Here is a 12,127-nt window from a genome sequence, read left to right on the forward strand (position 1 = left end):
ATTCACAACAGCCACACATGGATAGGACACACAGAAAGAGTTAAGTCTGTGGATAGGTCGACAGTAAGCCAGACAAGGTCGACAACATTCATATATATTTGTTGTATAAAACATTATGCACAATCTAAAATTACACCAAATGTTCTCTGCAGCCTGCCTTAATGAGGGTCATTTCAGATAGTTCCTTTTACGCAAACCAAATCTCCAAGTCATAAGCAAAGCCATAAATGTGTTATGCCCACAATAAAAGATAATATTTGTGGTTTCAATGCCTCCAGCTTCAATATTCTAGGAGCAGAGTATTAATCTGGAATTCCCACAGAAGCATGCAAAGTGAAGATGAATATTAAGCACTCGAAGATGAACAATCATGATTTTTCTCCGAGGTATAAAGTATATTCTCAACACTTTGCTTCTCAAAGTGGGGTGAAAGTCATACAGATTCAAAGGTTATCTGCTCTCTCACTTTCACATTACGGGGACCCAAGGCCACACACAACTGGTCACATGGACCAGCTGTCAGCGGGCTTCGAAGAAACAATGCTGCTCATACAGACTTCTGAAATTGCCCCGAAACTCCTCATCAATGTCCTGTCATTCAGGAGCAGAAGATGTGAAGTGTGGACTCAGAGGCAGGATGAAATGGAAGTAGCATAATTGCTCCTGCAGTGTGAAAGGGCAGGAAATAAAAGGGCTTTCAGAGTTTTATGGAGGTTCAAAACAGGCTTTTGAAAGACAAGTCAAGTGACATCAGTCAGGACACGGACAAAAAATATGAAATGGACATGTAATTGTCATTCTTGTAGTTACATTTTTAGTTTCCTGAACATGACACTGAAGCTTTGCTGCATTGTTGGATATACTTTCAAACAATCTGGCTTCTCTGTTGAACTATTTCTCCAGTGAAGTACAATGTTTCCTGTCTTTCTTTTGCGGCAGCTGTGCTCATTTACTCTAATCCTGGTTCTAGTCCAGATGTATTGTTTAGCACGAATGAAGCATGAAGCAGCAAAAGAAACCACACGTTGATTTCCACAGAGAAACTAGATATATTTTAAATAAAGGCCTCGCCATAAGAAAACACCTACATGTCAGCCTTTTAATATACATGCACAGACTTTTGAGTGTGATAAGTTACAGTAATCTTGCAAACACAGAGCTCTTGACTACATTGAATTCTAACTTCTAACTTCCATAGCATAATTTTTTGCAAGCATAATGTTATTCATGCACTAGTAAATATGTTTCCTTTTTGCCAAACAGGCTGTAGTGTAATTAGGGAATGATAATAATAATACCCAATGGGATTAGAAACATATCCTCTTGTGTCATTAATTATTAGGCTGATGTGGCTCATAATATAGTTCAAAACTTACTATACCATAAATGTATTCACTGGATCTGCACTGAGTTTTATAAACATAGCCTGTGGTGTGTGCTTTGTACTTTCCACTTTTTCCACAGTCATCGATAAAGGTCCAGGATTGTCATTTGAAGCAATGCTGGAATGGGCTATCACTACAGGTGATAATGAATTCAAATTGGTTAACTGTTGCTTCCATATAGCAGGACACCATCATATGGGAGGTATAGGAGAAAGGACACACGGTAACAACTGCTGGTCTAGTACGGTAAATGTACTCCAGCCTGAGGAGCTCCACGTGCTGGGTCAAGATTACCACAACTCTGGTAAATGAATTATCCACCAACCAGTCAAGTTGAAGTTTATTTCATGACTGTCCAGACTTATGTTGTATAGACTTAATAAAAGGTATTAAAGGAGCTATTTGTAAGTTTTGCTATTGCTACATAGCTAATGTTAACAGGTGGTCAGTAAACAGCTGTAAATGCTAACATTGGATATGTGGCAATAGCAAAACTTACAAAAAGCTCCATTAATTGTGTATATGTGCAGAACGTTATGATGCCACAGTGAAGCTGACTTTTGACTTTTTGAATATCAAATGTCATCACTTCATCATTTTCTCCTATTAGACATTGTTGTGAAATTTTGTCACAGTTAGCATATGAATTTTTGATTTATGGCTAAAGACGTGTTTTGTGCCATCACAGTGACCTTGACCTTTGACCTTTAACCACCAAATTCTAATCAATTCATCCTTGAGTCCAAGTGGACCTGTGTGCCAGATGTAATGAAATTCCCTCAAGGCATTCCTGGTATATCACGTTCATGAGAATGGGCAAACCGAAAACATAATGCCTCCGGTCACGGCTGTCTCCGGCACTGAGGCATTAAAAGCTGAAGAACAAATCTGAGCTTTGTGCCAACCTGTCATGCAGACCTGATACAATCTCTTCAACAAGCCGCTGGGGAGATAAAGATGTTTGTTAATGTCTGCGTGTGCATGCATGCACATCATTCATCCTTCACTTAACTGTTTAATTACAAATAATTACATTTTACATTCGTTATGCGTCATCCCCTCCTGCAGAGAAGCCTGAACTCCAATGTGGGTTGTGACTGCTCCAGTCATAAAAATGGTATTTGAAAAAAAAAACATTAAAAAAAAACACAAGGTGTTTTTTTCCTTGTAAATGAATTAATGTACCTCAGAGCACTAAAAGCATTCATTCGGCTCCCAAATAATGAGGAATAATTTGCCTCAGGAACACACATCCATCTGGCCTACAAGACAGCATAAATGGGTGTTAAAAGTTACAGAGGACCCACAGGACTCCATAAAGGCCTTTTAACATGCATCTGGGGTTTGCAGGTATCTCTGATCTGCATAAAATACAAGCCCACTCAGGATGCACCGAGGCTGCTTAAAGCACAGGCCAAGCTCATTACGGTCAAATTGAGGATGCACGTAAACATTAAGTTCTTCCACTTGCCTCAGTGGTGATGAATATGTGTTATTTAACACTTATTTAAGGTTTATGGCATTTCAACGCCATCTGAAGGTTCAAAAGAGGCAGAGAAGCTGCGAGACAGAAAGGAAAACAAAGATCACTTTTAAGAGTCTAACACATTACGGCTAAGTATTTTGATGATGTGAACCACCAGAAGATTCTGTATTTCCCATATCGGACAAAAAAAAAAAAAAAAAAACACACAAAAAACATGCGCTAACAAGCTATTTGCAGGGAGATTACCTGTACCCTAGCACAATCTGGATACAAAATGTGTCTAGAGGGGACTTTGATGTTCTGTGTTGTGGTATCTGATTTTGTCTGACATTGCTGTCTCGTCATTAAAACTGTTAGACTATCAGAAGAAAAAAAAAGATTAATTGATGAGGAAGGTACATTATTATTATTATTATTATTCCTCATTATTGTTCAAACTTTCAACAGAAAGGGTTTTATTCCGCATTACATATTCATGGTGGGTAGTTGCACATCAAGCTGCCCTTCAGTGGATGAGGTCTTTCTAGCAGCTCGCTGAGGTGGACTTGTAAGAGACTTCTCCTTTCTCCAGAAACAAACTGCCATCGGTGTCTCTCTGTGACAACAGAGATTGCCGTGCACCTCTTGAGAAGTGATGTAGCTACATGCAGGAAGAAATGCATTGGGGAGGGCAAAAAAAAAAATGGGTCTCAGGTGTCAAACTGAATGACAAGACATGTCACAGCACCCTGTTGTTCTGGCTGCCAAAAAAAGGGAAACATTTTGCTTTCAACAACAAATCAAAGGAGACGTATAAATGGGCAAACAAGGTGAAAATGCAGGCGGGGATGTAGAGACAGAGCGGAAAACAAGAGAAAACAGAGGCAGGGACAGACAGAAATAACTGAATGTGACTCAGAGGGAACCAAATGGACTCAGCGTCTCTGAGAGTCATCAGTGGCAATACATAGTCAGCAAAGATTATAGATAATTATCCTCAACTGTAGCATTTCTGAAGATTATAACTTTTTTTTTTTTTTTTTGCTTTACCACTTGACTAACAGCAAAAAAGGGAATTATTTTTAGTTGTCATTTCCCATTTCAGCACTGGCTTTGTACCATGAAAGCAGTCTGTATTACAGTTGCAATTATGCTGGCAGAAGAACACAGCTTCCTCTCAGGCTGAGTCTCTCTCAGGTTCCAAATTCATTTATTCTTTTGCTCCCAAATCAGACAGACACAGGTGCCACTAAATCAGACAAAGAAAGCCACAGATAGAAGCGACTCTGTCTCACTCGCCAGCCTTAACTTAATCTGCACATCACAAGAAAAGCCCCATGGGACCACGGGATCAATACGTACAAATGAATACCAATGTTATTCACGCTACTCCATTACACACACCAAAGCTGCCTCTCCCTCCTCACAACCAGAAGTCCTGGTTTTCTGCCAGCACGACAAATGATAGTGAGGCAGCCAATTCCACGGTGTATCTGTGCATCTTTGACAGAAGTGAGGCCAACTTCCCAAAACTCTCTCAATTTGGCTGAGGAGATTTTCCTCGTTTTCCAAATGGCCCAAAGGTTGTTGGAGAGAAAGGAGCTAATGAATGAAATTAAGCAGGTGCCCTTTTTTTTTACAAATGAAGGTTACAGCTCTGACTGAACGTAAGAAACCTAATTTAACCCCTTTATCTTCAGAGATTAGTGTTTAATAAGTCCTAAATTCATATTTTTCACCTCAACAAATTAATAAAGTTATATATTCATACGTGAGTATATTAATTTGATACTTCATTTTAAATTTGGACTCTCTTTAAAACTGTACTGGGCTTTTTTATGATATGATTTAAGATATGATTCACAACATTTAATGTTGCAGCAGAAAGCAGTTAACAGCTAGTTTGCATTTGTTTTTTCTCACCATAGAATAACATAACATCTAAAAACTGAGAGGAGCATACGTCCCTGGAGGAAATAAATAAATCTGATCATGTTACTTTTGGGGCAATTTCCCTTTTGTATCAGATCCTACATCACAGAAAACAGCAGGACTTTAACAGGAGTGGGCGGACAAGCTGACTGTCGGACAAAAAGGTGAGGTACACATGGTTGTTTGGTCAATGTCGGACATAATCTTATTGTTTAAAACATCACACAGACTGTCTTATTCCTGGGAGAAGTTACACAGTTTTTTTTTTTTGTTTTTTTTTTACTGATGTTTCACCTGTTTGCAATCGAAGTCTATGATCTGTATTTTAACACCCTCTTACACATATTAGCATCTTTCTTTGTTTTTCCAAGGCTTTTGGGAAGCGTTGAGAACCTGATCCGCTCATAGCCGTCCTTGGAACTAGCTTCTTGTCTTTTGCCAGTAGCTATGAAAAAATGGCTGTTTTCGTTTGGAAAGGCGACTGCAAAAGAAAAAAAAAGTTAATCTTGCAAGTGTGGAAGTTGGACTCTGTACCCACGTATGATTTGTGATGGCAAACACCCTTCATCTGGAGAGGCTGAGATTTCATAATGAAGAAGGAGGAGGTGTGTTTGGATAAGATCTGGGACCCAGTACTGAAATTTTCTCAGAGTAAGGGTTAATGTGTTGTGTCCAATATATAGCTCTTTGCTATGTAATTCTTTTATTTTTTCCCTCACCATGTACAATATATATACTTTTCTTCTTTTGAAAGAAAAACTGCTTTGCACTTAATTATAACTTTCCTGTTGTCAGTACTTATGATATGCTCTGTTCGTTTGTTTTTTTTTTTCTTTTTATTCTTTTGTCTGTTCGTATTCCTGCTATGAAGAACAAAGGTCCACTGATTAAACCAGCTCATGAATGTGCAAAGTAACAATGTCAGAAATATAGGGAGCTGAATTACAGAGTTTCCTTCCTTCCTTGTGGTATCCAAAACCCACACATTCTGTTTGGACGAAATCAATGGATTGAAAAATTGATTTGACCTGGGAGCCTACTAATTTACATCAGCACACTCGCAGGAGCAAATTAAACCAATCAATGGGCTGTTTAATGAAATTATCCCCTTGTAAAAATGCACTCTGCAGATCCCCCATGTTTTATTGACACCTACATTCACCCATTATCATGTCTGCAGCATTAAACCGTTATGAGATTTGAGGGATTACAATTTCCTCTCCAAACATGTATATTCACACACCAAGCACTTAATCAGGAACACCCGTACACCTGCTTATTTGTGCAGTTACCAGCCAATCACGTGGCAGCAGTGCAATCAATACAGTCATGCAGATGCAGGTCAGGAGCTTCAGTTCACGTTCACATCAAACATCAGAATGGAGGAAAAAAATGTGATCTCAGTGACTTGGACTGTGGCATGGCTGTTGGTGCCAGACAGGCTGCTTTGAGTATTTCTGAAGCTGCTGATCTCCTGAGATTTTCACAAACAGAAGTCTCTAGAGTTTTTATTCAGAATGTTGCAAACAAACAAAAACGTCCAGTGAGCAGCAGCTCTGCAGACAGAGGTGTCTTGTCAGAGGAGAGTGGCCAGACTAGCTGGATCTGACAGAATGACTACAGTAACTAAGATAACCGCTCTTTACAACTGCGGTGAGCAGAAAAGCATCTCAGAATGAGCAACACATTGACCCTTGAGGCTGATTGGTAGCAGCAGACGACCACGACAGCTTCCACTCCTGTTCACCAAGAACAGAGATCTGAGGCTGCAGTGGGCACAGGCTCAACAACACTGGACAGCTGAAGACAGAAAAACATAGCCTGGATTTCTGCTAAGGCAGCAGATGGAAGGGTCAGAATTTGGCATCAACAGCATGAATCCATGGACCCACACTGCCTTGTGTTAACATTTCAGGCTGGTGGTGTAATAGTGTGGGGAGAGTTTTCTTGGCACTCTTTGGGCCCCTTGACACCAATCAGTGATTGCTGAGATGCCATAGTCTGGGTATTGTTGCTGACCATATGCATCCCTTTACGTCCACAATTTACCATCTTCTAATGGCAACTTCCAGCATGTTACAAAGCAAAAGTCGTCGCAAACTGACAGTTAGTTCAGTCAACTTCAGTGGCCTCCACAGGCACCAGATCAGAATCCAGTAGAACACCGGTGGGATGTGCAGAAATGTTGTGATGCAATCATGTCAATACAAGAGGAATCCATGCCATGAAGAACTGAGGCTGTTTTAAGAGGAAAGAGAGGCCCAGCCCAGTGTTAGTATGGTGTTCGCTGAGTCTATAAGCCTGTGTAGTTAAAAAGGTATTATAATCAGAGCTTGACGGGAGTTGTGGCTTATATGAGAGGACATGATTCTATGATGCTGTGAGGAATCTAATATGTAAAACAATTATTTAAGTAATATTAATATTTCTCATGGTCAACATAACATTTGGGTTGATTTTCAGCGTGCTGTAACCCTGGGGCTGTAATGCACCTTGGGAACCTGCTGGTGATGCTCAGTACTGTGCTCTTAAGTTAAAACTCAGAGTCGCTTCTGTCAATCAACCTAGAATTTGGTACGCACAATAAACATGCTGAAGAAGAGATAATGTGAATTTCAGTCTTATAGCCTATGTTATATATATATATATATGTATATATATACATATATATACATATATATTAATGTATTTGTGAAATATGAAACTAAAAAGACAAAAAGTAATAAAAAAACAGAATCAGTCTTTCCTTTTCTGAGTTTAAAACGCCACCAACTTAACTGAGATGGGACTATAGGTAATGTAGCAAACATAACATGCAAAATGAACGTCCAGAATAGTATCTTCAAAATGATACCGTGGGTATGAATGAGCTCTGAAGGATCTTTAAAATTTTAAAAGTTTAAAAGTTTAAAATTTAAAAAATGAGCATAAAAATACAGGCGGCAAAGCACATAATCATGAAGTGATCCTTAAGTTAACAAAACCACACCTGGAGCCAGACTTTGCAATTCTATGATTTTACTCACCCTCTCACACACACACGCACACACACACACACACACACACACACACACACACTGATAGCGTCTATGTATGTAAATCTTTTAGAGCTGTGTGAATTTCGGGACTTGTGTTGTTCAAGGGTCTGAGCTGAACCATCAAAGCTGAACGTATTGGTCTTGAATGGTCCTGAATATTAATGTGTGACCCAGAGCTAAACTCCTGATCAGAAAATCTCTGCGAGTGCAACTGTGGACTTCACCAGATAAAATGAACAAATGCTGTCCATGCTAAAAAGAGATCTAACACACGCGCAAGTACAAGACAAGATATTATCAAGATTTAGAAAATACTTCATTTTGTGTTTTGCAGCATTTTTCACGAGTACCAGTTTACAAAAAGACAGGATTTTAGCTTACCACATATCAGTGTTGGTGTACACTGTATGGCAACTGATGAGGGATGAGGAATTGCAAAACAGAAATGCCAAGATGATTGAATTCAGCAACACAGTTGAAGAGTTTGTTCAAGAGCATAGACAAGTTTATTTTTCTAACTTTAAAACATCTTCCTCTTAAGTATCAGTGTCAGTATCAGCCTTGTGTGCACGGTGGGGGACAAAGCGTCTTTGCACTCACCTTAAATTTGACACGGATGTACAACTGTGGTCCAGTGTGCAACTTACACCAGAGTTAAGTGCTAACTTCGAATCTCCAACACGCATACAAATATACTGGCACCTCTCACTGTATTGTTTTCTGGGTTGGGGTTGGCACATAAATTAAAAGGTCAAAAATTTGTTACCGACATGTTTAAAGGTTAAGGAAATGGATGAGTGATATTAACTGACACAATAAAAGTATAAAAACAAGGGAAAATAATGGACTTCTCATTGAATTAGGAGACATTTTGTGCCCAGCAGTTAAACTTTTGAAGCAAAAGCAATTTGCATATTTATAGATCCAGGATTTTTTAATAAGCAATAAAGTAAAGCTCTTAACTAGAAACCACATCAGCCACAAATGATTATTGAAACATGTCTTGGAGGGGGTGTTCACCTCATCAGAAACTCCACCCACAGGCTGTTCCCTGCTCCTCCAAGCGGAAAAGGCCAGCTTAAATGGATTCATAACCTGGGGCCCAAAATTCTTTATAGGATCATAATGCTTTCATTCACACTGATATACAACTGAACATTTTATAGTTATGCCTAAAAGTGGTGTATGTTGATATATGTAAGCTGCTGCACCAACATTATCGGATACATTATTGTGTCTTGTCAAATGCAAACCTATTATTCCCACTGAGAAAAAGAACATGACTACAAGTTTGTCCAATTCGAAATGAATCTCCATTGGTTCCTAGTGTGTATAAAACGTTGCTGATCCAGGACCAGTATTGCATGTGACCCCCTCCCCCGCCTCTGGAGCTCCAAGTTAATAACAGGTGGCACTGATACCAATTCTTCATTTATTCAGTCAATTAGATCCACATATTACTGTTTGACTCAAAGCCTGAAAGTGAGAGGCTCGGATAATGAACACAGCCCACAGCGCTCACCAGCCTCCTCCTGTCTAATCAAGTCTACGTGAAGTTCCCTCACTCCTCTTAGCACCACTGCTCGGCCTATGACAGCAGGTCTGAGGATGATTGCATCGCCCGCGCTGCCTACATGACATCCATCTCAGTGATGGATAGGTTTCACTATATGTGGAGATCTGCTGCTGAAAATGCCCCCAAACAGGAGTCTCTGGTGGCCGGTGGAGTAGCCATACAGGGAGGAATCAATAATCTATTACTTTCACCTGCCTGTGTGTCTAGGTGTGTGTAGCAATAAGCACACATGGGCCTTTATAATATAACTTGAAATCAGTTTGAAATTTGACTGATTCAAAAGACTGAGCCTCAGAGGTAGGTTTCTCCCTGATGGCAAAGTATGTTGAAAGTTCCCAGGATGATTGAGTCACAAAAAAAAAAAAAATCCATTTATCAAGAGCATTTTCAGGTGATTGATTAATAAAGGTGAGTGTTTTTATTATCAGCTCAGACAGAAAATACAACCTGGATCTAGCACAGATTTTATTTACAGGGATTTAAAATTCACTCCTGACTATGTTGAAGAGCTTTTCTCTCCAGAAAGACTGACTCAGTGCGCTCAGTGTGGAAGTGAATGTATCCTTTGCCGCAGGTTGTCTTTGACTGTGTGCTGACACAACCTCACTGACATGTAACCTCTCAGGTAATAGAAGGAACAAGTGATCCCATTATCACATTGTGTGGGATGCAAAGCAAAGCTACCGCCGAACAAATACAACCATAGCCCACATTTTTGATAAAGGAAAATAAAAAAATAAAAATAAAAAAAAAGTTTACAACCACAGACAAGGAAATAGGGATAAGATGTAGTGACACACACCTAACATGCTCTGCGGAAACACTTTAATGCAGCAGCTCAGACACAGGCAGGGGAAACACCAACACCACCGTGCGTAAACAGCTGTTGCGCTTACCGATTCTGAGGACTTGTGCCGAGCTCAGACAGAGCTGCACCGCGAAGACAAGGTAGAAGAAAAGTCTCTTTCTTTCCTCCATAGTGCTCCAGGGGAACTCACCGCGAAAACTGACACCATGACAGAGAGACACGACCTCCATCCAAGCGCCGAGACACCTGACGTGCCATAGCAGCGCGCAAGTTTTATTCCCAATTCGATCCTTTCCACTCTGCCATCACTCTATGGCACCAAACACACCAGAAAAATAAAAAATTAAAAAAATAATGAGGATCTATAATAACATGAATCCAACTGCCCAGTACGAGATCAATCCAAGTCGCATCTTCTAAATAAAAACTGGCTGCAGCGGGGGGAAAAAAAGTCAGCCAGAGTGGACGCGTCCACTTTTACTACTAGTTCATGCGCCTCCGGGGAGGCAGCAGATAGAGGGAGAGTGAGTGAGAGGATTAGGGTCAAGCAAGCCGAAATTGTATCTTCTTCCGGTAATATTTTTCAAAATAAAAACCACCTGAGCGACAGCGTTCACCTGGCCACAGTGGGATTGTGGAAACCGACACTTTACATGGCGTTAAACGAAGCGGGTTGTTTGTGCGTTATTCTGCTTCTCAATAATGTGACGCGATGTTCGTGGCCCGTATGTGATCGTGTGGCATTCAGGTGCTTGGCATAGCCTAGCCTAACAAACTATTTTCTGCACCTAAAACAGATTTAGGAGGAATGATTGGAAATATATTTATATATTAAAAAAGTCATTATTTTTATTTCTATCATTTCTCCAAATAACGTACACCTGATTTTTTCTAAACTGGAGAGATGAGCTTTTACACTGAAAGTACCAGCGGTCTCATTCTGCTGGTCTCTGGCTACTTTGGCTGTGTTTGGTTCGGATTAGGGGGCAGATGGATTGGCAGCGGTTCACTCCACCGGTCCTGATGAGAGGAGAATAATCTTCAGGTTACAGGGTAGATGCCAGATTATCTCTCACTGCAGACAAACAAGGTCTTTATCTCGCTGGACCACTGGAAGCGCTCCCATCCAGTCGCAGTAGTACACTGCTGAAGGACAGTTAAAATAAGGGCTACATGACGTGGGGATGGATTTTAAATGACGTGAATTAAGGTCACCTGTTGTGCTCCAACACCTCCACAGAGACCTGACTGAACACTGTTTTTTCATTCTTCTATTTAGTCAGTGTAGTGTCATCTAACTAAACTGATTGATGCAGCATCCACTTTCTGTGGTTCGTTATCTGGACTGTCGTTTGATACTGTGACATTTAAAAAAAAAGAAAAGAAAAGGCAAGGCTTCCTGCTGCCAGCCATATCAAAGTCTTACTCTCCTCAAGCAAAATCTGCATCACGTCAGAATTGACATTTTGTTTATCACAGTGTTTGTGAACTCTCGCAAGGCTGGGAGCCAAATGATCTGAAAAACCTGCCAGCTCAACCTGGACCTCTGACAAACAGCCTATAGACAAACTTAATTAACTCAGAAAATGACCATCCAGCCTCTCCAGAAGGACTCCTTGGGCAACAATCCTACCATCACTCTAGCCTGAGATGAATACTGAGCAGCAAATGCCATACATGTAAATATTTGCTGGAGCTGCACAAATAAGATCACTTACTTAATTAAAGAATACACTGAAAACAAACATATTTGGTTATTTACTTCATGGACAATGGAAATAAAATGTCTTCAAACAGGACTACCAACATTATAAGTCCATTCTGGTGAGGCAAATTGCTTTTCAAAGACATTTTGTCTTATTTAACTGTGCATTTGTGTCTTCTTTAATTTGAAATTTTCTAGTGGTGTCTTTTATCTTATAC

General features: G+C 40.0%; 1 protein-coding gene across 4 annotated transcripts in view; it reads right to left on the reverse strand.

Annotated features, from left to right (window-relative positions):
- grik1a (glutamate receptor, ionotropic, kainate 1a) overlaps positions 1 to 10,693 on the reverse strand; it is a 35,134-nt gene extending 24,441 nt beyond the window's left edge. For 3 of the 4 annotated variants that reach the window (XM_071506408.1, XM_071506410.1, XM_071506409.1), the window contains exon 1: positions 10,293 to 10,541. In XM_071506408.1, coding sequence (XP_071362509.1) covers positions 10,293 to 10,434 — 142 coding nt within the window. In that variant the 5' untranslated portion in view covers positions 10,435 to 10,541. Of the gene's footprint in view, positions 1 to 10,292 lie in introns of all 4 variants that reach the window. The other variant, XM_071506411.1, reaches the window with a different exon arrangement.
- Positions 10,694 to 12,127: the final 1,434 nt, after the last annotated feature.

The sequence above is a fragment of the Trachinotus anak genome, unplaced genomic scaffold, assembly GCF_046630095.1.
Source record: "Trachinotus anak isolate AG129_WGS33_773 ecotype Australia unplaced genomic scaffold, CSIRO_AGI_Tana_v1 ptg000020l, whole genome shotgun sequence".
Lineage (NCBI taxonomy): Eukaryota > Metazoa > Chordata > Actinopteri > Carangiformes > Carangidae > Trachinotus > Trachinotus anak.